Below are 27644 nucleotides of genomic sequence, written 5' to 3'. Positions count from 1 at the left end.
ATCTGGAGTACTGCTGTGCGGTGAGGGACAAGCACAAGGTAGCACTGACGGAGGAGATAGAAAAGTTCAAAGAAGGGCATTTCGGTTTGTACTAGGGGAGACTGTGGCACTGACACCCCGGTCCTGCGGGACCCCATTACATTTATTTCTTCGAGCGGGACTTGCACGAACTGCGAGCTCGCATCAGAGCAGCATTAGCATACTTTAATGAGAATGTCATAAGCTGGACATGTAATTGGAGTATCACCTAGATAGCCTGTGTGCTGCAGGCGACGCACGCATTTTAAGTGACCATCCGTCACCCCTTCTCTCGTGACAGTCACGTTTTTTCTAGTTCTGTTCCGAATGTTTTCAAAAGTAATTAGGGACATGTATTTGCCCATGATTTAAAAATTACGACACGATTTATCCAGAATTGTACGTTCATTCCACCTGTATCGGTATGCTGTTACTGAAAGGGTATTTTCCTGAATAAGTAATGTATGGAACAGTGAAAAAACATTGTTTGTTGCAGAAACTAGGGAAAAAAATGTTAACGACTAGAATGAATTATTATGAAACTTGAGATGAATGTTTTCATAAGGCTGTTGAGGAATAAAGACATGCTGAAGAAAATTTACAGAACTGATAAATACTGCAAGCCTGCTAGCACCCCTTCATCTTAGAAGGTACTCATAAAACTTAAATTAATGTACTTTTTGTTGCAAATTAAAGTGATAGTTTGCATTTATTACGTTCAGCCAGACTTTTTTGTAATGTCAAAACTTTTAATGCGTCCCAAATTTGAATCTAGAAAATATGGCGGCCATAACACGCTGAACTCTGTTAAGTGGCTACTAGAACCTTGTGAGTGTATGAACATTATGCTGCAAACCACGGTTTTCTACCTCTCCCCATTTCTGAAATATGTGAGATCAAATTTGTAAGGACAATTTCGGAACACCCTGTATTTTCCATACTTCTTTATTGAGACAATGGTAAGCTGCCGACAATGGGCGATCGCATACACCATGACGACGTCCCGCCCGCCAGACAACTGAATGTCGTAAATTTCATTTGCCTTCTACTTATTGAGCTGTATAAAACTGAATCCTTGTTACGTTCATGCGTAATTATATGTGCTGATCGGTAGGATGCGCGTCCGCTGGCATTGTTGACACTGAAACGCAAGCAAGGAAACATTCCCCCTCTCAGGTTCCCGCTCTCCGAGGGACATTGTGGCCATCGGCCAACTTACCGTCTACAGACTGTTTATGTCCTGGATAACAATCTAATTTGAACCAAATGTCCGGCATTTTCGAAGTTTTTGACTGGGGTCGGCAATTTAAGTGATAGTATGCCTACTACAGTGATACGTCAGGATAACTGTTTATGGCAACTGGAACAATTTAACACACAACTGTATGTGAATCATTCTTAAATGACGGAAAGAAAAAGTACTCCACTCAGTTCATAATTCAGTGAACATGTATACTGCTTATGTTAACTTTGGAATACCCCTGAGATACGTTTTCACCTAGGACCGTCCTCTGTCAGTATAATGTTGCACTGCTTCAGTTCAGCTAATTAAAGTAGTCCAGGCTGGTTTCAATCAGAAGAATGAATGGAAAGCTCGGTCAGCTAAAACACTAAAGAGCGGTTTCAGTTAAAAGAAAGAGTACATGACAGGAAAACCGCTGATTGTTTTCACTTGAAAAGAAAGAATGAACAATTCAGTCAACATGCAAAGCTTCAGCGGTGTCGAATCTTTCCATTCAATTGCGCCTGTTGACTGCTTTCATGCAAAAAAATAAATGAATAATAATTGAATCGAGAGGGTGAAACTACAACCGACTGACACGATTGTTTTCATTCAGTTGTTCCCACATACTAGTTTCATTCAGAAGAATAAATTAGTAGTGCGACCGACTGAACGATTGGTTTCATTCGGTTGCTCCCACAGACTCGTTTCACTCAAAAGAATGAATGAATCATTCAACTGATAGTATAACTGCAACCGAATGAGCTGATTGTTTTCCAACAACCGAATTAACCGATTGTTCCCATAATTAATTCTGGGGTGCCACTTCTTTACATAGCAGGTCCTTTTTGGTTGCCATCCGCGGTATCCCTAGAGTGCAACGGTAAGTCTACGATATTCTACGCCCTGTTTTGTTGTTCTCCATGAGAAGTCATCCTGGGCTTACATTTTAGCACTCTTCGTACTCACCAAACCCTTCCTAGGCCAGCTACGTCGCCAGATCTCTCCCCAGTTGAGAACGTTTGTAGTATTATGGGCTTGGCCTTCCGTTCAGCTCGGAGTTTTGACGACCTAACGCGACAGTTGGACATAAGTTGACACGATATCCCTCTGGACGACATCCAATAACTTTGTCAAACAAGGCCAAGCCGAATAACTGCTTTCATAAGAACCAGAGTTGAACCAACGCGTTATTAACTTACTCAGTTTGTAAAGTTCTTTCTCTTGAATAAATAATTTAGCTTTTATGAAACTCTAATGATTTGTTTGTCTGTACATGCACATCACATCTACCGATTCCGATTTCCGTCCCATTCGCATAATTCCTTCGTGGTATTTTTTCTTTTTTTCCCTTTAGAGTGTATGTAAGCAAGTAAACAATGTTAAAGTATGATCCATCCCATTGTTTACGTCAATTTACGTGACAGTGTGATGGCAGAAATGTTAAAGACCGTCCTTGACGTTGTTTATGTGCTGTAGTAACGCGACAGTGAAATTTATATTGTGCTGAATCATAGATTAATTTTTGAGGTTGTTATACTTTGTTACTGCAGCAACTTGTTATGCAGATCTTAGTATCATGAAGTGAAACAATTCATGCCTTCAAATTTGTATTTTTGAGAGATTTCACAATAGTGCACCATTAACACGCTCAGTAACTAAACAGTAAGATGTCGGCGCTAAGCCACATTAAGTGCACTCAGTTTGCAAGTAAATAATATTAAATACCCTAAGAATAAAGTTGTGGATAACATTCACATTCTAAATATATTTGAAAACAATGACTTATCTGAATAAATAAATCTCATTGGATCTACTTCAAATACCTCGTTAATAAATTTTTATTGAAATGTGACTCTGCAGTTTCTCAAAACAACCAACTTCACCCTTATCACTCTTTGGAGACAAGGTCTTCGATTGACATAGGAATGAAATAAATAGGAAGTGCAGTGGTTCAAAAATGGTTCAAATGGCTCTGAGCACTATGGGACTTAACATCTTAGGTCATCAGTCCCTAGAACTTAAAACCACTTCAACCTAACTAACCTAAGCACATCATACACATCCATGCCCGAGGCAGGATTCGAACCTGCGACCATAGCAATCACGCGGTTCCGGACTGAAGCGCCTAGAACCGCTCGGCCACCGCGGCCGGCGAAGTGCAGTGAAATCAAGGCGAAACTGCTACAGGAAAATGCAAAGAAATAAAAAAAATGGTCGTCGGAAGAACTTTCTCAGTGTACAGAAAAGTCAAAACGGCTGTCAGTAAAGTTAGCCGGATGATAGGGGTGAAGAAGTATAAGATATTCAGTATTAGAATCAGAGTTTAACACATCTTTGTGCACTTAAGATCAGATAAGCTAGAAGTGATAGGTAACATTTATTCAAAACTTCTAAAATCATTAGGAAAAGTGGTAACAAAACGACTATTCAGATTTGTTTGCAGCACTGGAATCATACCATCACACTTTCAGAAAAATATCATCCACACAATCCCGAAGACAGCAAGGGCAGGTAAATGTGGGAACCATCGCACAATAAGTTTAACGTCTAATGCGTTTACGTTGCTGACGAAAATGACATAAAAGACGCTTGGAAAAGTTTGGTTTTAGGAAAAGCGAAGGACCGAGAGAAGTACTTCTGATGTTGTACTTGATACGAGAAGCAAGACATAAGACACATCAAGACACGTCCATGGGTTTTGTTGGCCTAGATAAAGAATTCGACAAAGGAAAATGGTACAGGGTGTAAGACATTCTGAGGAAAATAAGAGTTATAGGCAAAAACGGGTAATATACAATATTTACAAGAACCAAGAGAGAAAGATGAGAATGGAAGACCAACAGCGAAGTGCTAGGATTAGAATGGGTGTAAGACAGGGATGTAGCCTTTCGCCCCTACTGTTCAATCTATACATTGAATAAGAAATGACGGAAATAAAAGAAAGGTTCAAGAGTGGGATTAAAATTCCACGTGAGAGGATATCAGTGATAAAATTCGCTGCATGATATTGTTGTGCTCAGTGTAAGGGATGAAGAATTATTGAACCTACTGAATGGAATGAATATTCTAATGATCTCACACTGTGGACTGAAGGAAAACCGAAGAAATATGAAAGTAATGAGAAATATCAGAAATGATATTAGCGATGGCCTTAACATCAAAATTAGGGAGCAATAAGTAGACGAGGTGAAGGAATACTGCTGCCTTGGAAGCAAAATAACATATGAAAAATGAAGCAAGAAGAACGACAGAAGCAGAGTCGCATAGGGAAGAGGATACTCCTGGCCAAAACAAGTCTACTAGTATCGAACATAGCACTAAATATAAGTGAGAAATTTTTGAGAATGCAAATTTGGAGGACAACGTTGTATGGAAGTGAATCATGGAATGTGGGAAAACCGAAAAGGAGGAGAATCAAAGTGTTTGAGATGTGATGCTTTATACGGATGTTGAAAAGTAGGTGGACTGAAAATATAATAAATGCGGACAATCTCTATATAATTTGGCAGGAGAGGAACCTCTGGAAAACAGTGACAAGAAGAAGAGGCAGAATAACAGGGTATCTGTTAGGCAGTTCTCCTGTTTGTGTCGTTTTCCCATTATCTCTCACTGAATCTGTCAATACTCGTGTATGTAGTTACAAACCACGATTATTTCGAACATTTGCGAGTGCCACGAAAAACTCGTATTCAAAATACTGGCTCTGAGCACTATGGGACTTAACATCTGCGGTCATCAGTCCCCTAGAACTTAGAACTACTTAAACTTAACTAACCTAAGGACATCACACACATCCATGCCCAAGGCAGGATTCGAACATGCGACCGTAGCAGTCGCGCGGTTCCAGACTGAGCGCCTAGAACCGCGAGACCACCGCGGCCGGCGAAAAACTCGTAATCTGTGCTTTGTAGCAACTATTGGCCGCAGTATACTTGTCCCAAATCAATCGTTACCTAGTTTCGTTATACAGGGTGATTCAAAAAGAATACCACAACTTTAAAAATGTGTATTTAATGAAAGAAACACAATATAACCTTCTGTTATACATCATTACAAAGAGTATTTAAAAAGTTTTTTTTTCACTCAAAAACAAGTTCAGACATGTTCAATATGGCCCCTCCAGACACTCGAGCAATATCAACCCGATACTCCAACTCGTTCCACACTCTCTGTAGCATATCAGGTGTAACAGTTTGGATAGCTGCTGTTATTTCTCGTTTCAAATCATCAATGGTGGCTGGGAGAGGTGACCGAAACACCATATCCTTAACATACCCCCATAAGAAAAAATCGTAGGGGGTAAGATCAGGACTTCTTGGAGGCCAGTGATGAAATGCTCTGTCACGGGCTGCCTGGCGGCCGATCCATCGCCTCCGATAGTTGACGTTCTCTGTAAACTGCTTATACCAACGTTTAATACACCACCTATCAGGAGGTTTAACACCATACTTCGTTCGAAATGCATGCTGAACAACTGTCGTCGATTCACTTCTGCCGTACTCAATAACACAAAAAGCTTTCTGTTGAGCGGTCACCATCTTAGCATCAACTGACACTGACGCCTAGTCAACAGCGCCTCAAGCGAACAAATGTACAACTAAATGAAACTTTATAGCTCCCTTAATTCGCCGCCAGATAGTGCTTCGCTCTGCCTTTTCTCGTTGCAGAGTTTTAAATTCCTAAAGCTGTGGTATTCTTTTTGAATCACCCTGTATATTTAGGTGAAAAAGGTATATTTTTGAAATCTTTCGGGCGCTTACAAACGTATGTTTTCGAGAAATTTCGTAAGTTGGCAGTGGCGAGAGTTGTACGTCATCTGTTTCTGATTTACAGTTGCCATAAGTAACTAACGTACCGTGTCACCGTAGTTTTTTCCTTTAACAAGAGTGTATACTGTCTGCAATTATCGTAAATTAACGGATTTGGCGAATATTTTTCAATTACACCGTAAACACTACCAGATATATACATATATCTTACTCTTTCTACGAACAGTTAGCAGATGCAAAGAAGCTATCTGCAGCATTCAAGATGGAACAAATGATCATACATCCAACCAAAGTATGGCCCACACCAGCAAAATGTTCCCTGAAGACAGACTTGTCAGTAGAGCTCTGCTCACCAAGGTCCCTGCACTTAACATCGAGTGGTTTGCATTTATGAGGCACACTAAAAAGCAAAGTGTATGCTGGTAATACTCGCACAACAGACGATCTTAAACGGAACATTACTAGGGAAATTAACAGCATCACGCCTGCAGAGCTGTACCGCGTAACGTCAGCACACAAAGTTACTGACGGCTGGCTGCCCATGGCCACCAATTCCAGCATCTACACTCCTGGAAATGGAAAAAAGAACATTGACACCGGTGTGTCAGACCCACCATACTTGCTCCGGACACTGCGAGAGGGCTGTACAAGCAATGATCACACGCACGGCACAGCGGATACACCAGGAACCGCGGTGTTGGCCGTCGAATGGCGCTAGCTGCGCAGCATTTGTGCACCGCCGCCGTCAGTGTCACCCAGTTTGCCGTGGCATACGGAGCTCCACCGCAGTCTTTAACACTGGTAGCATGCCGCGACAGTGTGGACGTGAACCGTATGTGCAGTTGACGGACTTTGAGCGAGGGCGTATAGTGGGCATGCGGGAGGCCGGGTGGACGTACCGCCGAATTGCTCAACACGTGGGGCGTGAGGCCTCCACAGTACATCGATGTTGTCGCCAGTGGTCGGCGGAAGGTGCACGTGCCCGTCGGCCTGGGACCGGACCGCAGCGACGCACCGATGCACGCCAAGACCGTAGGATCCTACGCAGTGCCGTAGGGGACCGCACCGCCACTTCCCAGCAAATTAGGGACACTGTTGCTCCTGGGGTATCGGCGAGGACCATTCGCAACCGTCTCCATGAAGCTGGGCTACGGTCCCGCACACCGTTAGGCCGTCTTCCGCTCACGCCCCAACATCGTGCAGCCCGCCTCCAGTGGTGTCGCGACAGGCGTGAATGGAGGGACGAATGGAGACGTGTCGTCTTCAGCGATGAGAGTCGCTTCTGCCTTGGTGCCAATGATGGTCGTATGCGTGTTTGGCGCCGTGCAGGTGATCGCCACAATCAGGACTGCATACGACCGAGGCACACAGGGCCAACACCCGTCATCATGGTGTGGGGAGCGATCTCCTACACTGGCCGTACACCTCTGGTGATCGTCGAGGGGACACTGAATAGTGCACGGTACATCCAAACCGTCATCGAACCCATCATTCTACCATTCCTAGACCGGCAAGGGAACTTGCTGTTCCAACAGGACAATGCACGTCCGCATGTATCCCGTGCCACCCAACGTGCTCTAGAAGGTGTAAGTCAACTACCCTGGCCAGCAAGATCTCCGGATCTGTCCCCCATTGAGCATGTTTGGGACTGGATGGAGCGTCGTCTCAGGCGGTCTGCACGTCCAGCACGAACGCTGGTCCAACTGAGGCGCCAGGTGGAAATGGCATGGCAAGCCGTTCCACAGGACTACATCCAGCATCTCTACGATCGTCTCCATGGGAGAATAGCAGCCTGCATTGCTGCGTAAGGTGGATATACACTGTACTAGTGCCGACATTGTGCATGCTCTGTTGCCTGTGTGTATGTGCCTGTGGTTCTGTCAGTGTGATCATGTGATGTATCTGACCCCAGGAATGTGCCAATAAAGTTTCCCCTTCCTGGGACAATGAATTCACGATGTTCTTATCTCAATTTCCAGGAGTGTATTATAAACAGGCAATTCATGTTTTTAACATTATTATTATCTGTTCTTCTTTAGTTAGATCATTGTTACTTAAATCTCGGGCGTTGGACATCCTACACTGGGCACAGAAAGCTGGTTAAAACCCAAAGTTGGCAGTAGTGAGATTTTGGGGGAGGGGGGTGGGGGAATTTAAACGTTTATCGAATGATAAATGGAAGTTGTGTGTTTGTCGCATTAGACAAGAAATTCAAGTCTAGCGAGACAGAAATTTAAGCTGCATGCGAGATAGTTTGGGCAAGACACCACTGCTTTCAGACAGTCGTTCTTCCCGCGAACCATACGCGACTGGAACAGAAAAGGGAGGTAATGACAGTGGCACGTAAAGTGTCCTCCGTCACACACCGTTGGGTGGCTTGCGGAGTATGAATGTAGATGTAGATGTAGATGTAGAAGACTCACTATCAGGGTGAGCATAAAATTATTACTGTATCCTAACTACTGACCATGAAACTCACCTCCTGGTGTAACCGAAACCTTTGGAGAAAAGTTCAATTCACTAATAGGTAAGTTCCTCAATCATACTATAATCATCAGAGGATACTTTAATCATCCAACAGTCAGCTGAGATAATTATAATCTCGTTGCTGGGGAGCATAACAAGACATCCTGTAAAATGCTAAATGCCTTCTCGCAAAACCATGCGCAACAAGTGGCTCAGAACACCACTCATGATCAAAATATATTACATCTAATGGCAGCAAACAGATATGACCTTTTTGAGGATGTGCGTATCGAAACTGGTATCATTGACCATGGGTCAGTTGTAGCAGCAGTGATTACCAACGTAGGAAAGGTTACTAAAACAAGTAAATAGGTTTATATGTTCAGTAAACCAGATAAAGAAGCAGTAGTGCCATATCTCAATGAGTTACCTGAAACTTTTATCTCTGGACAGTAGTGTATAGAGGAACTATGCCTCACGTTTTAGAACTGTAGCTGACCATCCACTTGACAGATATTTACCTTGTAGAACAGTTCATAACGGGAGGAACTCTCAATAGTTTACGGTCACTGAAAAGACACTCGTAAAGAAACAGAGACTACTGCATATTAACTCTATAGGAGTTTTGCTTACTTGGTAATCTATGACACTACACTGAATGATTTGAGAGTAGTTTGCGCATCACACATTTATCCCACTTTCATTTGTATTTTACAGCATGTGACACATTTTATAATACATGACTCAATCAGAGCTCTGCCCTTAGCAAACAGATCTAAATAACTGAAGTAGTAAAGATATCTCGCAGAGAATCAGCTTTCACTGCTCATTTTCGATGTGTCGACTGCCGAATTCGCTATTCCCACGCCCCACAGCTTTTTGAAACCAGGAGCACAAGGAATGCAACGGGACTGGTGTTTTATAGTTTAGCACGCGCGTGTGACCACCACTGGTAACAGTGATGGTGTTGTATGTAGCCTTCACCTGTTCTCCTGAGATTGAGGGAGTGTGAGAGGGAGTGTGTTGTGTTCTCTCCATGCTGGCCGGCGTTGAAACTGTGACTGTGGGTGCCTGGCCCGTGTTCGAATCTTCTGTGTGAGGTGTTCAGTTGACACCGTCTCTTCTTTGCCATTCCACTCTACTCTGAATCTGCATATGTCTCTCGGGAGAATTTTGTAGGGGTAACGTGTGTGGTAACCATAAGAGAGGTGGTATACATGATCGTCTCTCAGCCAGACTTGCATTGCTGTCAGCAGTCCACTGTGTATGAACACCATTTTGTCTCCATGATTCTGTGGTGCCATGAGATATACTTGTACCATCCTTCTTTGTAGTCGCAGATTGAACTCCATCGTGGCCTCCGTAGTTGGAAATTGCTGCAGCTTAGTGGAGAGGATATCGGCAAGAAGTCGTAATTCTTCCTTAAACGCCAGATGTGCTGCAAAGCAGTGCACGTCCTCTTTAATGGCCGTTCTTATCATTAACAGAGTAGCAGTAATGATTCCATTAACTGCCTATCGCAGCACATTAGAGCCGCTTTTACGGTTCTGTGGAACGTTTCTTCCCTCCTGTTCCTCACAGGCTGGTATCTGGTGGTTCTGATACGATAAAAGTCACATTGACACAGGAGCTTGTGGAACAACTGAGAGTCGAACTGCCTCCCATGATCAGTCGTTAAAGTCCTGGGCACATCAAACCTCGTGATCCAGTTCGTGATCAGGGCTTTGGCCACTTTCTCTGCTGCCATGTCCATGATGGGAATGGCCTCAGGCCAGTGCATGAATCTGCCTGTGAAGGTCTAGAAATAACTGTGCTGGCCAGAGCTCGGTAGCTATCCTACCAGGTCCATATGCACATGCATAAAATGCGCCAATGGTGTGCTCATGGTAGCTAATGGTGCCGAGATGTGTCTGTGAGTCTAACTCTGCTGGCAGCTCTCACAGGATTGAGCCCATTCACGGCAGTTCTTCTTGATTCCTGAACAACTCGCCTCCTCGGTGACCCACTTTACTGTTGTTTTGTTACCAGGCTGCATTATGCTAAAGAAGGCCTCGAATACCTGACGCCGAAATTCCTGTGGTACGTATGGGCACTGCACGTTTCACCATCGTGCTACTTGTAGCTCGGACACATAAACTTGCATTAGGGTGAGCGCAGAATTTTGCTGTTCGAAGAGTTGTTGCAAGCTATTGTCTGCAAGTTGCCCTCTGAAATTTATTTCCATGGGACTGCTTGCACACTAGCCCGCCAGTACGTTGTCTTTTCCAGTGATGTGTCTCATGTTGGTTGTAAACTACGAGATGTATTCCGCCTGTTCACACTGTCTAGGCGAACTGTGATCTGTGACTTTTGAAAAAAATGCTGTTAATGGTGTGTGATCGGTGTAGACTGTGAAATCCTTTCCCTCCACTGAGCCTCTGAAGTGTTACATCGCCGCGTAGATCATATACAGATTCCTATCTACTATCTACCTAACTCCATTTTTACTGTTCCTGAGTGAGCGTTTGTGAAAAAAATGCCAATGGTTTCCATGTTCCTTCGACCTATTAGTGGAATACTGACCCGATGGCATTCTGGATAGTGTTTGCCATTAATGCTAATGGTGTTCCCCAAGGTAGTGTTACAGGCCCTTTGCTGTTCCTTATCTATATAAACAATTTGAGAGACAATCTGAGCAGCCGTCTTAGGTTGTTTACAGATGACGCTATCGTTATATCGACTAATAAAGTCATCAGAAAACGAAAACAAATTGCAAAACGATTTATAAAAGATATCTGTATGGTGCAAAAATTGGTAAATGACCCTAAATAACGAAAAGTGTGAGGTCATTCACATGAGCGCTAAAAGGAATCCATTAAACTTCGGTTACACGATAAATCAGACAAATCAAAAGGCCGTAAATTCAACTAAACCCCTAGGAATTACATTTACGAACAACTTAAATTGGAAACAACACACAGAAAATGTGGTGGGGAAGGCTAACCAAAGATTGCATTTTATTGGCAGGACGCTTAGAAAATGTAACAGATCTACTAAGGATTGATATCAGATAGGATTGACGGTGTACATCGAAAAAGTTCAAAGAAGGGCAGCACGTTTTGTATCCTCGAGAAATAGGGGAGAGAGTGTCACTGAAATGATACGGGGTTTGGGGTGGACGTCATTAAAACAAAGGCATTGTTCATTGCGGCGGAATCTTCTCACCAATTCCAATCACCAACTTTCTCCTCCGAATGCGAAAATATTTTGTTGACATCAACCTACATAGGGAGAAACGATCACCATGATAAAATAATGGAAATCATAGCTTGTACGGAAAGATATGGGTGTTCATTCTTTCTGCGCTCCATACGAGATTGGAATAATAGAGAATTGTGAAGGTGGTTCGATGAACCCTCTGCCACGCACTTAAATGTGATTTGGAGAGTATCCATGTAGATGTAGAAATGCCTCAAAGCAAAATTTCCCATCTGTGGCTGCATCCCATCTTTTGACCAGTCAATTCTGAAATTCCAAAATGATCTATTTCTTCCTGTGTCACACTGTCCTTGATCTTTACATAACCTCTGCTAGTCAACACACTCAAAACCTGCTGTTTCTCTTTAAAATCCTCTACCTTTCAGCCGCCTAGGTCTGGAAACATGCACAGCATCACTCTTCTTGAAGATAGCTATTAAGCTGAACACAATGTCTCCTTTTTCCCTCCATTAGGAAGTCACTCCGCTTGGCCTCCTTATGTGACTCTCTTTCATTCCTAACACATCTCCTAGCCAAGGTCAACCAGAGCTCTAATCATGTGTCATCATTTTAAGTCCCATCCCCATTCAGTGCCAAACCTCAAATCCTGCTTCCTCCTTGCCCCTTAGACATCTGTTCTGTCAAAAGACCTAGTGTTCCATCCAAAACTCAGTTTTAATCACACCATCCAAGTTAAAGGTCATGTATAATAATCCTCAAATGTGAACAGAAATTCACTGTCCAGTCCTAACTAACAAACAACAGAATGCGTGTAAAACTCAACCTGGAACATTTCACACATACACCTGAAAGTATACTCTTTTCTGGCTTTGCCTCCATTTCATTTCCAAAAATTTTTTCAAACCTTACTGTAGCTGAATTTCACGTCATGTGTGATTGTCTGATGCTCATCATCTTCCCAGTGGATCAAGTCTTCAATGCTGTTATACCTGAGTGTGGAATATGTGCCAGATGTGCTTTGTTAGCTTGTAGACATTTAGACATGCACTACTGTTCCTCATGACCCCATATCTACCACCCAGACTGAGTTCCATAAAATATTAAAAATACTGGGTCATTCACAAGGTTTTACATCTGCTCCCATAGGACTCCTTAGCCCACCTGACTCACACACCTCTACAATTAACTTACTACCCAACGTACACAAAGACAGCCATCCTCACTATCCCACTATTGCAGGCTTCAAAGCACCAGCCAAGTGCATCACAGCTGCAGTAGGCCAATAATGCCAACCTATCACATAGATTTCCCACCCTAATTAAAAGACGCTAGCCACTTTCTAGAATGTCTCAAATCTTTTTGCACAGCTGTCTGTCCTTGTCTCATTGATGTGATCTCTCTTTACCCCACATCCTACATACATATGGTCTTTCAGCCCTTAAAAACTATGACCCCTACAACCATCTGAAAGTCTCCCAAAAATCTTGTTCATTGTTAAACTAGCCAAAACATCCTTCCCCTGACCACAAGAGCTGCAAAAGAATCATGATGGTGGTTATAGGAGCCAAGATGCCCCAGCCTACACCAACCTTTCCATGATCCATATGGCAGAGGGACATTCATCAACACCCAGAAGATGTGTCACCTTAATTATTATATATTCAGTAGCCGAATCTTTGTGATATGAGCTGAACGTTTAGAATAAGTCTCCCAATTCCTGCAAAAACTTTAGTCCTTTTACCAGTTTAAATTCATCTAGTCCTTCGGCAGATCAAATGGTATCTTCCTGGATGTTGACCTCCTAAGACTCACATACAAATCTTTGACTATCAAATTATCTGAAAAGCAATAATATTTTCACCTTAACAGCTACCATCAGTCCACATCCAAGCTCTCTTACCTACATTCTAGGTATCCATAATAAATATATCTCCTGCAACATCAAATCCCTCAACACCTATACCAATATCCTCTTAGGCTTTCTTCTTACATAACTAATGTATTGATTTTATCTAAAAACAAGTGTCCCCATCCCTGCAACAAACACACAGTTCCAACACCAGAAAAGTGAGGAGCGCTCTCCTTCATCATCCAATACCACCCAGGCCTTGAATACCATTAAATATGTATTACTGTAATAGGGATATGATTTCTTCAAGTTCACTACTGAAATAAGACCACAACTTCCTGATGTCCTCCTCACACCACTCACTGTCGTCTTCCATTGGCATCCTAAACTTTGCGACATTTGTGTCTAAGTGTATGACATTTGCAACTGTCAACTTTACCTAAATATTCTACCATTTAGCTGTTCCTGCTGTTAAATCTGTACCACACACATACCCACTGTTACTTACACCAACCCCACCACTAGAAAAATGTACATATGAATGGGAAGGCAACATATGAAAGTACTCATGTTGTCGATTAACTCGCATGTTTCTCTATAAAAGGATGAACACCAACAATCTGATGGGATGTGTGAATGTAGTAAGGCAAGTTCCAGCAGAATGTAAATGTAAGGGAGACCACTCACCAAATAGCAATGGCATTAAGTTATCAACAGGCACACATAAAAGAGAAAGAAAACTAGACCAACTTTTTAATGGGCCATCTAAAGGAAACCTCCCTAGCCTCCCAAAATCCCAAAAGAATGGTTCAAATGGCTCTGAGCACTATGGGACTTAACATCTGAGGTCATTAGTCCCCCAGAACTCCAAACTAATTAAACCTAACTAACCTAAGGATATTATACACATTCATGCCTGAGGCAGGATTCGAACCTGCAACCGTAGCGGTCGCGCGGTTCCGGACTGAAGTGCCCAGAACCGCTCGGCCACTCCGGCTGGCCCAAAATCCCAAATCCCTCATCTGGTTTAGGTTCTTTGATGATATATTCATGATCTGGATTCAGAGTCAACAAACTGTATCCTCATTCCTCCATAACATCAAAACCTTCTCTCCCATCCATTTCATCTGGTCCTCCACAATCCAATATGCCACCTTCCTGGATGTTGCCCTCCACATCTCTCATGGTTCCATTCACACCTCTGTCCATAGTAAACCCACTGACCATCAACAGTACTTGTATGTTGAAAGCTGTCACTCCTTCTATACCAAAAACTTCTTTGAATACAGCCTGGCCACCCACAGATGGTGTACCTGCAGTGACAACAGTTGCCTTGCCCAGAATACTTATGGTCTGATGAAGGCCTTCACTGACAGCCATGAAACCCCAAACCTAGTATCCAGACAGATTTCCCATGTCATATCCTCATGCAGCCTTAACCCACCCACCATCCCCCAAAATCAGCAACAAAGGAGTGTTTTTATTGGCTTGTTTATTTTATTTTACCCTTCTCTTTTTTCCCTTCTTTATATATATTAATGGAGTTATTCTCTCTACCTTTCATTCTCTCTTCAGCTTGTAATCAATTTTCACTTCTCACTTTGTCCCTTGTATCACCTCTGAACTGAACCTGACACAGTGCTCTTTGCTGTATAATATTTGAGCTCCTATTCTGGCTGACAATATTTTCTTTATTTTTGACTCTGTTCATCCTTCACTCCCATGCCCCCATCCCCTTTCCAACCCTACCCAACAAATACTTCTCTCCTCACTCAAGAAGTAATGTGTTGTTCTGAAATTTATGAGCACTCTTTTTCTACATTCAGTGTTTGTATCAGCAGTGTTGGAAGTTATGCCTTCTGAAATGAAGTATTGTGTTGTCCAGACAGTCTTTCTCTTCAAGATTTTAGTCAGTTTTAGTTATGTGAGGGAAGGACTTAAACTGTGTGCCTTCTCACAGACATCGAACTCTACTGAAGAACAACTGCATGATGTAAAAGAAACAAGTTTAAATAATAAAGCGAAGAACTTATAATACAACCTCTAAGCCAGTTATTTAGACTACACTGAATAAAATACACTTCACTGTAAATAGAGTGAAATGTGTTCCTGGAAATGTAGGCAACAACATTAACTACAACTACACAAAAATGTTGTCAAAAGTAGTAAATTCTCAGAAACAAAAATATGATTTAATATGACACTAACACATATATTTGTACTTCGTCACAAAATATTTTGTCTTGCACTTCCTTTGCTTGTCTGAAAACATAGCAGTGACTCATTTAATAGTATATTACATATTTTTCTATATATAAGAACTACATAAGAGAAGGTGTTCCTGGATTATCATCTAATAATAACTGAAGAATTATCTATGTGGGCCACTGATAACGTCTACTCTAATGATAACCAACTTTTAAATATTTGATCGTGAACATATCTTTGTTTGGATATACAGACCACAGAAAGTTTGAAACTGCAGATACTTTCACTGGTGAATGAGCATGACTGTTTTTCTTGAGGCACTATTCTCTCCATTTGATACCAATTGTTTTTTACAGACAAACTATGAGAGATAGGAACATATTGCAAATGTCACTGGGTAGAGAAAGTTTCAGAGTTACATGTTCGCATGGACACTATTCCATACACTCAACATTAGCAGCATGTATTGCTTGAGTAACATCGAAACTGTAGTCCATTTCACTCCACACTTGAATCATCAAGACCCTGTTTATTGAATCGACAGCTTCAACAACTCCATTTCTCAGCTCTTGAAGAGTAGCTACCACATGTGGGACAAAGACTGTTTTATGCAGCCCAACAGAAAAATTCACAAGGCGTGAGGTGTGGTGACCTGGGAGGCCAAAATCAATGAACAAGGTCTTGATGTCCACCTCTTCCACTTCAAAATTGTGGGATGGTGTTTCTGAGATAACACTGCAGCTCAAAAGGAAAGTGAGGTGTGGTGCTGTCATGCATAAAAATGAAATCATTGGAATTTTTGTGAAGTTGAGGAAACAATCAATTTTGCAGCGTGTCCAGGTATGACATTCCTGTCACAGATTCCTCTATAAAAAGAAACAGAAACAATATAAAACACTTCACTTTCAGTGAGTATCTTTCATGTTCGATAATGATGCCAGGATTTTGTGACCCACAAATTCTTACATTATGGCAGTTTACTTTACCTGATAGGTGAAACATAGGTTCAGAATATGTGGTGGTGACTAGTGTTTAACGCCTCGTCGACAACAAGGTCATTAGAGACGGAGCGCAAGCTCGGGTTAGGGAAGGATTGGAAAGGAAATCGGCCGTGCCCTTTCATAGGAACCATCCCGGCATTTGCCTGAAACGATTTAGGGAAATCACGGAAAACTTAAATCAGGATGGCTGGAGACGGGATTGAACCGTCGTCCTCCCGAATGCGAGTTCAGTGTGCTAACCACTGCGCCACCTCCCTCGGTCAGAATATGTCTTCTACCATATCCTCGAGAACTGAAATGCAAATTCATACATTCTGTTATGGTCGCCAAGACACAACTGGTGCAGTAAGTGTAACTTGTAAGGCTTCATATGCAGATGTCATTTCAGAACACGCTGCACAGTTGTTTGAGGAAGTTTAAGTTCCTGACCTGCCCTTTTTGTGGACCCCCGAGGGGCCCATGCAAATGCATCTCAGATATGCTTAACATTTTTGTCAGATGTGCATGGCCAACCAGTGCTCTTCCCTTTACATAATCAACCAAATTCCAAGAATTTTGTATGCCTGTCATAATCTGCTTGTGCAGAGGCGGCTTCTTGCTGTCTCAATTGTGGAATGCACACTTTACTTGAACAATGGATTGACTTCACGCAGACTGTAACACACAGAATGATTTCTCTTGTAGTGTAGTCATCATGTTGCTACCACAAACAGTGCAGGTGTGTCCAAACTTTGAACCTTCCTCAATCCAGCGACATGTGCAATGTGTTTCTGTCTTTTATAGTTTGTCTGTGATAAGTAATTGAAAACTGTTCTTTCTTTTTGAACCACACTGTACGTTATTTATTGGAAGTAGATGGTTCATTATGAAAGAATCATTTCATGTACAACAGTACGTTTGTAAGTGTGTTTTCATATATACTTCCTGATCAATAAAATCACAATGCTGACATAAATAGTATTTTGGAAAACAACTAAAAACCATATCAGTATTTCTGACACAGTATGGCACCAGATTGTAGCCAATAGAAATGTTCCTGTAGGCTTCCTGTGTAACTATTTCAATTAGATTTGATGCTGCAAAACATCGAGGGTGTAGTTGTGTAGACATCCCAACATATGGTATCCACTGGTGAGGAAGGTTTCGTGGTCATGCTGTAGTGTTCTCGCTTCCCACGCCTGGGTTCGATTCCCGGTGGGGTCAGGGATTTTCTCTGCCTCATGATGGCTGGGTGTTGTGTGATGTCCTTAGGTTAGTTAGGTTTAAGTAGTTCTAAGTTCTAGGGGACTGATGACCATCGATGTTAAGTCCCATAGTGCTCAGAGGCATTTGAACTATTTTTGAGGAAGGTTTGGTAATTCTAAACATTGTGTGATCTAACTCAGCCTTGTTAAAATTAGCACCAGAAGTCTGTTGAAAAAGAGGGAATGAAATTAGCATCTCAGACTTACCCGAGATGGTAGTGCTGTTGAAAGGACAGAACTCTACATATAAATCCTGTCAATAACTACTATAAAATGTATGATACATTATACTATATGGTCAATGTCTCCTATAAATCTGACCTTCATATGGATCACACATACTTGAGCAGTTTTATAACATGGATGGTACAAGAGTTTTGTAAAAGGCCTTCGGACAATATGGGCTGTACTGCAGTTTTCCAGTATGCTCCCAACATAAAAGTCTCTATTTGCTTTACTCACTGTTGAGCAGCTTGTGTGTTTGTTCCACTTCAACTGTTACTAAGTATTTGTACTCCATAAAAATTATAGTTGTGATTCATTAATTATGCTGGTACAGACTACTGTATTTTCACTTTTCAGTAAGTGCATAACTGTACTTTTGTTTACATTAAATCATAATGGCCCATCATTACACCACACATATTTTTCAACAAATAACTGTAAATTATTATAATTTTTATCTTAAAAAATTTCTTGGTAGGTAACCACACTGCCAGTGAAAGGTCTGCGATTTTAAGTGTCACAACCCGCTAATTAATTGATTTCAAGTTTTTTGGGACACCATCACATATTACTTCTGTGTTTGTACATAATTAGCAGGGCAACACAATGACATTCTATCCAGCATAAAATTTCCAATCGAATTACAAACCTGGTTAGACATGCTATACAAATGAATTTTATTTAGCAGATGTCAGTGTGGTGCCAAATCGAAAGCAGTCTAGGAACACCAATTTCACTTAATTATCTTGCAGTTTGGCACTTAAGATGTCAACTATGGAGAGTGTGTGGTGGTTTTCACATAACATGTGTTTCCAGGATCCATGCTGGTATCTATCTAATTTGTTACAGGTCATAATGAACTCAGGATGTACTCTACAATTGTGTTACAAATATTGGTGAGTGAAGTAAGATTGTAATTTTGCAGATAAATTCTGTTGCGTTTTTCCTAGATGGGTGTGATGTCCTCATTCCCAATAAAAAGTAGCAGTTCCCTGCTCAAGTAATATTCAATAAATTGTTGACAAATGTGGCAATAATTTTTTCTGCAGGACAAAAATTAAGTGATGAAAACATTCCACAATTTTCATTTGTGGATAAACATTTGAAGAAATAATTCAACAATTTCATTTTGCAGTAACTTATTTTGTAGTGAATGTCAGTGTAACAATATGGATGAACATACTGAAACACATCAAACATGAATTTATTTATTTACAGTGTATACAGTATTGAGTGTATGTAAATTTGTACCCTGTAGTCTCTCTTTGTTCCACTAGTACTGGTTTAGAATGGTCACTAGCACCTGAGTACCAATAACGTCATAAAAGTTATCATTGATGTGATGCTAGGTTTGCAAGATCTCCCTGCACTATTGTCCATGTGCTCGACTTGATCTTAAAGTAATCTGAGGTGGAGCTCAGATTGCAGCAGTTTAAAAATATGTGTGGACTAATCACAATAATTGCAGCCAGTGAGATGATGTGAATTTGTTACCCTCTGGTGGCATGTGTAAGTAATACCTAAAAAAACATTTCACCCAATCAGTTATGCGCCATGCACACACTACTAGTTGCCCCTCAAAAGCATAACTTTGTCCACTCCCATCAGTCATGGCTTCACAACAGAACAAAAATGCAACACTGAAACAAAACAACACAATACTGAGAACAATACGTTTTGGCAGCTTCAAAGCAGTGATACCAGTAAAAAAACTGTTCATTTCTCCCATTGTACCAAGTCAAGAAGAATATAGGAACTTCTTGGACATTTCTCTATGGAGTATTTTTTAAGGAAGATGAACCATTAAGCAAATAGCCACTTTGTTTCATCAGTCTGGCCAGAATTCCCATTGCAACATCTATTAAAAAAAATACACACAAAGAGGCAAAAAATGGAAGAACTCAGTTGCTAGATGTTAACTGCAAACACACAGTTCATGAACCAATGAAACATTCCCAAAACATCAGCACGGAGGAAAGAAAACTTTTTCATAATTTCAAAATATTATTCCTTAGTAATTTTGTGCTTTTTAAAACTTGTTGATTTTGGTGTGAAAGAGAAACTGAGAAAGGGCAGTACAGAGCTTGCCTTTATTCCAGGAGGATTTACTTCACAAGTAATTGGTACATGGTATCTGAACTGTGTATGTTGATTACATTAGACACTGATTTAAGGAAAATGCATAAACATGACAGAGACCAATAAAATTATTATATGCATTTGATTTATAACAGATGTTAGTTTTGTTTTAAACACAGAATGTACCTTCAGCACAAGAGGTAAGAGCCAGTTTCAGAATCAACTCTTATGGATGACTGCTGCTTTCCACAGTAAATATTTTGTATTCTATAATAGTCAAGGTTCTGAAGAAATTTTCTTACTTGATGAAATAGTATGTATGTAACTAACTTTTTTCACTATTATAACATTTTTATAAAGCCTGTAAGATAAATGCACTTCTCATGATACAGATAGTTGCTTCCCAAAGGAAGGGCTGGAATGTGGTGCTATTTGGTATTAATGTAAAGGTATGATCTCAATACTCCTAAAGATCAATATCTGATGTGCTATAAACTCAGGAACAACTGAATAGGAGATAGTTGCTGAACTGGAGAGTCTTTTGTCAACCTAAGGGACAGAATAGTGTACATCATCATGTGACCAGGGTGTTGACAGATCCTGTCCTCGCTATTGATGAGGGAGTTATGGGCAAGATTTATCAATATCAAAACATTTGATAGTGGCCTACTGCACTGGAAACTGCATCCATAAAGCTGTGCTGGCAGCTGCTTTTTTTATATACCACTGTGTCAAGGGTCTACCATGGGTATCTTGATTCAGTGAAAACTGATGCTGCTGGAGTCAACTATTATGGGTGACTACATTCTGATGGCAGGAGTTGCTGTTGATTATCAATTATTTCAACGGCAGATGGATAGCCAATAACATACTGTTGTAATTCAATGATTAATCACAACAGCTGATGAATAGTCATATCATACAGAACCACTTCTTTACTATGCAATACAGGTGCTACTGACACACACATAGGTCTTTACTCATCATATGTCACAGAAGACTAGCACTGTTCAGGTTGACGGTGAAGATATTCTGGTTTTCTTGGGATGAAGTGGGGCCCTTGAGACATATGCCATCATACCTCACTTGCAATCAATACAAAAACCTATTTTGTTTGCTTGCATGGCCATCTTCTGCAGAAGTTGTTAAAATCTGTTGTTATTAGTTTCGCTGTCTCAGGCTGACAGCAAATTAATTAAATGAATGAGTGACCACAGAAGATGCTTTATACATAAAAGCAAAATGTATCTGGTGTAAAAAAATCTCTTTAATTAATTGCAGTCTGCTTAAGACAGAGAAACCAATAGTAACTGACAAAGACCTACTGTCCAATCATATGTACATTTGTTCCACTACAGTAACTTGGAGACAAAGAGCATCTTCAGCAATGCAGTGCACCACCCCATAGCTCTCAAATTATGTCAGAATGATTTGAGGAGCATTCAACAAACCTGATGGTGCTTGTGTGGTCCTAGAGGCAACTTTAATTATGTTCTTCTGCAAACATCAGGGATAGCATCAATGTGTGCACTTTGGACTGAGCTCTAACCATTCACTGAGTTATGAAGAAAAATGTGGGAAACATGGATCAGGAGGGGCCCCAATCTCTTTTGGTGCCTTATGGCATTCATGCCATAATATGTCATTGTGACTGTCGTAATGACTATGAATACTGTACACATGAGAGACCACCTAGATGTTACCAAATGCATGGCTCGCTAACAATCTTGAATAACTAGGATACCTGACTGCCTGGAAAATATGAAACAAGTTTCAGTCATTTAGGTGACTTACTTCATGCTGTAACTTTTAAATTCATGTATGCCTAATTGTCTTATCAACATATGTAAATACTGATTACACCTGCTAACATTCTACAGGAAGTGTCTCTAACAACAGTGATTCAGTGCCAGACGGTAGAATCACTTAAGTGGCTTGCATGCAATGAACAGCGAGAGGCCAAAGAGCAACGTGAAGGTCCAGCTCAATTTAAAGATGTGCAGGTAAATTCAAATGATAATTTCATTTTGAGAGAGAGAGAGAGAGAGAGAGAGAGAGAGAGAGAGAGAGAGAGAGAGAGAGACTATTAGTGACTTAAGGAAACCATAGGAAACTTAAATCCGAATTGTAGGATTGGTATTTGAACCCCCATTTCTTGAAAATGCCAGGCCTTAACTACTGGGTAACCTTGTTCATATTAGACATCAAGTACCTACTGTTCAGGATTGTTTGCGTTAGTTACTGATGTTGGAACAAGATCACCATGAACCTGGCGAACTTTGTGAGTGATAAAATAGGTGATGTACTTTTAGATTATGTGGTTGTCAACAGAAATGTAAAAACTGCTGAGACGCCCAACTGATATCAGTAAATTGTCAAACAAGTTTCAAATGGTTATGGTTGATATCTGATTTATGAGCATAAGGTCATAGTTCAAGACATAATTCTCTGTCTAATGTTTTGTCTTCCAATGCTGGACACATCACCACAGGCCTTTAATGACTCATAAAGCTGTTACAGACTGCAAAAAGCTCAGCTGGCCAAACAGTTTATATTTCTCCATGCAACAGTCAGTTTATGACATCATTAGACCAATGCCTAAGCTTGCGGAGTTGTGCCAACATTTGCTACGGAGTTTGTAGTGGGGAAGAGTTGGCACTGTTTGTTGTATTTAGCAATGTTGGGTTGGGTTGTTTGAGGGAAGAGACCAAACAGAGAGGTCATTGGTCTCATCGGACTAAGGAAGGACGGAGAAGGAAGTCGGCTGTGGCCTTTCAAAGGAACCATCACGGCATTTGCCTGGAGTGATTTAGGGAAATCACGGAAAACCTAAATCAGGATGGCCGGATGCGAGATTGAACCATTGTCCTCCCACATGCGAGTCCAGTGTTTTAGCAATGTACAGCCCAAAACTTGTCTAATTTCAATCCTCCTTCATTTCTGTTGAAATTGTTTATGTGCTTTTGAATTTCTATGGCCTCTCTGTACATCCTTGAGTTGTAATTATTAGATCTTGCTAAAACCACAGTGTCAGAGAAACAAGTTTGGTGGTTTCCTGATTGGCTGGTTGGTTGATTTGGGGGAGGGTACCAAACAGCTAGGTCGACAGTCCCATAGGATCAAGGAAGGATGGCGAAGTAAGTCGGCCATGCCCTTGAAGGAACAGTTGCGGAATTTGCCTGAATGGATTTAGGGAAATCATGGAAAAGCAAAATCAGGATGGCCGGATGTAGGTTTGAACCATCATCCTCCCAATTGTGAGTCAAGTGTGCTAAACACTGCGCCACCTCGCTTGGTTTCTTGGTCCTAGTACATGATTGCTATGGCTCATTTACGCATCTTGCCCAGGCCACACTTGCTCACTTTCTTTAATGTGAGTGTTAATGCTTCTTTTAGTTGTTTCTTTGTGCACTTGACTGCAAACACACTGGATTTTATATACCTCTGCTGTTGTAAGCGGCTGGTATAGGACCATTGCAGTGTTCAAATATTCACGTACCTTTCTTGTTGGTTTAAACACAGTGTAATACCAGGATTTCTGAGCAGTTTTATAATGTGATTTGTTTTTACAAATGTAAGGAAAACTTTCCATTTAGCTGGCTCTTTTTCATTAGAAGTTATAGACCTTTTAGGATGTAGTGCCCTATTTACCTCTTTCACAGAGCAGTAGTTTTTCCTGAAGACCATTCTTAAATGATCGAGCTCATCCTCCAAGAACTGTAACAGATTTTTGAATTTTTAAAGTGTCTGATGGTGTCCCCAGCACTGGAAGGTGAAATGTTAGGCAAAGAATTTGCTTCTGATGATGGCCTTAAGTCCAAAAACACTATGTGATCAAAAGTTTCTGGACACCTGGCTGAAAATGACTTACAAGTTCATGGCAACCTCCATCAGTTATGCTGCAATTCAATATGGTGTTGACCCACCCTTAGCCTTGCTGACAGCTTCCACGTTCAATCAGGTACTGGAAGGTTTCTTGGGTAATGTCAGACCATTCTTCACGGAGTGCTGCCCTGATGAAAGGTATCAATGTAGGTCAGTGACTCCTGGCACGAAGTTTGCATCCCAAAACATCCCAAAGGTGTTCTATAGGATTCAGATCAGGACTCTGTGCAGGCAAGTCCATTACAGGGATGTTATTGTCGTGCAACCTCTCTGCAACAGGCCGAGCATTACGAAAAGGTGCTCGATCGTGTTGAAAGATGAAACTGCCATCCTCGAATTGCTCTTCAACAGTGGGAAGCAAGAAGGTGCTTAAAACATTGGTGTAGGCCTGTGCCACACAAAATAACAAGGGGTGCAAGCTCAACCCATGAAAAACACGACCACAATATAACACCACCGGCACTATACACACTGGCAGATGATGTTCACCGGGCATTCGCCATACCTACACCATGTCATCGGATCGCCAAATTATGTACCGGGATTCGTCATTCCAAACAACGTTTATCCACTGTTCAATCATCCAATTTTTACGCTCCTTACACCAAGCGAGGCGTCATTTGGCATTTACCAGCGTGATATGCGCCTTATGAGCAGCCGCTCAACCATGAAATCCAAGTTTTATCACCTCCCGCTTATGTGTCGTAGTACTTGCAGTGGATCCTGATGCAGTTTGGAATTCCTTTTAGAATAGGCCCAACAAATGGTACCCCAATCCTTACATTGATGTTGTAGTGATATGTGTGACAATATTTTGTAACTGAGACCCTGGTATCAACTTTCTCTATAGTTAAAAGAAAATAGATTAGGAATTACTTTTTTGTTTTGTTTTCAGTACTTTTCCTGATACCAGTACATCAAAACTTTGATGTGTTTGAGTGATAAAATCTATCTTTGACACATCCATCCCTCCTATTCGAAGAAACAATATTTTGGTGTGCTATTTCCTCCATTAACTTTTGTAAAAATCTGCAATATCCTGACGAAGTCTGATTTCCAGATGTATAATTTTTGTACAACTTGTGTGTTCCTGCATGCTGTCAGTTATACCTAATACAGTTTATAAAATGTGTAAGTAACTAATGCATTCATCTTCATATAAGTCTTGCGAATCTCTGAGGACAATGTGACAAACTGTAAAAATGTTATATCTAAAACTATAGTGATCAAGTTAACACATGATTCCATGTTAATTTCACAGGTGAACAGAGCATATGAGTTTTTCAATCTTCCCCATCTGTAACAAAGTTCAACACTAGAGATAAGAAAGTGAAGTTTGACCAGCAAATGACACTGAGCAGCCAGATGTTTTATGACTCAATTTCCATGCTTCATAACAATCCAGCTGTATCTTTAATTTTCTGTTTCACATATTTGTTGTTCTATTACATTTTTGGAAAAATAAAGATTATTATATTAAATCACTGATGGTAGCCAAAGTTTTTATGCCTTCATGGATTTATTTGAATCTTATAAGCTTATATAAAATTATATCACATCATTTATTATAATATATAAATTGGTATCAAATAATAAGTTACAATACATGATCAAAACGTGAAAGTATTGCTTATTGCACATGATCACTAAATTGTCAACAGTGTATAACAAAGTTAATTATTTACTAAAAGATGAAAGAAGAATGAAGAGAAAAACATTTTAACACAATAAAAAATAAAAGAAGCCAACAGGGTGAAAAATAACAATCAGTTTGACAAAAACTTTAAGAAAATAAAACATACCATAAACAAGATATAATTTGACACTATTTAAATAATAACTGTATATAGAACACAATTTTACAGAAACTGCAGGATGGAATATAATACACATGAGGGCAGATCACTCTTTACCAAACAAAGGAGAGACACACAAAAATGGTTCAAATGGCTCTGAGCACTATGGAACTCAACTGCTGTGGTCATATGTCCCCTAGAACTTAGAACTACTTAAACCTAACTAACGTAAGGACACCACACACATCCATGCTTGGGGCAGGATTCGATCCTGCGACCGTAGCAGTCGCACGGTTCCGGACTGTGCGCCTAGAACCGCGAGACACATATCTCTCTCTCTCTCTCTCTCTCTCTCTCTCTCTCTCTCTCTCTCTCTCTCTCTCTCACACACACACACAGGGAGGGAGGGAGGGAGAGAGAGAGAGAGAGAGAGAGAGAGAGAGAGAGAGAGAGAGAGAGAGAGAGAGAGAGAGAGACTGTTGTCTCACAATGTTCCTCTATTTAGTAAGTAGTGATCTATTCTCATTATGTACACAAAATATCATATCTCTCAGAAAAAAAAAGGAAAACAAAAACACAAAAACAACATGATGAATTTCATAAGTTACACAGACAAGGATGACAACAGAAATTAAATCGAGTGCCTTGAGTGCTTGTGAAGAAGAATCTCATCATGGTAAAATAAATATGACAAAATTACAGCTTAATTACTTGGACTCTTTCGATGACTCATTCTAAAGCAGTTCGTTGTGCTTTTATGTATTAAACAATTACTGAGACAGTTTTGCTAATACAATGAATCTACAACAAAATAACTACTTGTCAGCCTTACAATCACGTAGACATACAATATGCAGTCTTCTTATTTTATACAGTCTTATCATAAAACATAGATTGTTCATTGCGAAACACAAAAATGGTATAATCTTACATAACATTTTCATAAACTCTAGATCATTTGGAAATACTACAATACTGAATTAATTTTGGCATTAAAAATTGTACTGTAGTGATTTTCAAGCAACTTCTTTCGTATGAAGTGCAGAAGTGTATGTACATGTATGATAGTCTTCAGACAGATCATTATAAATATTATTTCCTCCGTTTAATGTGAAAAAAAATTGAGAACCTGAAAAAGAAATAACAGTATCTATACAATATAACAGAATGACAACACAAACTATTATTTAGAAAATCAGGCTTAAACCACAACAAGAAAACACAGTTATACTGACAGTAAAATAAGCTAAATCAGAAGAAAGAACCAATATAAAACTTACTACTGAAATGCAAAAGACGTTCTACTTGCATGACGCAAATTTGGTACTAGTCTGTTTTACAATGTCTAAACAAAGCAATAACCAAGAGTTGATTCCGATGCCACGTTAGACAGCAAGTAAATTTGTTCAATATTGGAGACTTAACCCTCTATAGATTACATTCTGATATCAAAGTACTGTGATTTGAACAAAACAGGAGACAATACAGGCAATAACAATGAATGGAAAGGAATCGCTGACAGCGGCATACTGTATCAACAGTATGCAGTGATGTAATCAACACTAATGAAGAGTCTGGCAGCCATTATCTTTCAGTCCTTGCGTAATGTATACAGAGGTAAGTGCACGATTACAAGTAAGGCAATGAAGTGGAAAAAATATTTTACACATCCAAAAAGTGA

General features: G+C 40.5%; 2 protein-coding genes across 5 annotated transcripts in view; one reads left to right on the top strand and one right to left on the bottom strand.

Annotated features, from left to right (window-relative positions):
• Nucleotides 1-25590, top strand: part of LOC126299082 (nicolin-1-like) — a 119637-nt gene extending 94047 nt beyond the window's left edge. The window contains exons 5-6 of the mRNA XM_049990752.1: nucleotides 22163-22285; nucleotides 25429-25590. Of these exons, the coding sequence (XP_049846709.1) occupies nucleotides 22163-22285; nucleotides 25429-25470 (165 nt within the window). The 3' untranslated portion in view covers nucleotides 25471-25590. The remainder of the gene's footprint in view (nucleotides 1-22162; nucleotides 22286-25428) is intronic.
• Nucleotides 25591-25667: 77 nt separating this feature from the next.
• Nucleotides 25668-27644, bottom strand: part of LOC126298418 (GATOR complex protein NPRL2) — a 150924-nt gene continuing 148947 nt past the window's right edge. For 3 of the 4 annotated variants that reach the window (XM_049989747.1, XM_049989746.1, XM_049989745.1), the window contains one exon: nucleotides 25687-27092. The gene's annotated coding sequence lies outside the window, so the exon portion shown is untranslated. Of the gene's footprint in view, nucleotides 27093-27644 lie in introns of all 4 variants that reach the window. The other variant, XM_049989744.1, reaches the window with a different exon arrangement.

The sequence above is a fragment of the Schistocerca gregaria genome, chromosome X, assembly GCF_023897955.1.
Source record: "Schistocerca gregaria isolate iqSchGreg1 chromosome X, iqSchGreg1.2, whole genome shotgun sequence".
NCBI classification, from domain to species: domain Eukaryota; kingdom Metazoa; phylum Arthropoda; class Insecta; order Orthoptera; family Acrididae; genus Schistocerca; species Schistocerca gregaria.
This window is presented reverse-complemented; position numbering and strand designations above follow the sequence as displayed.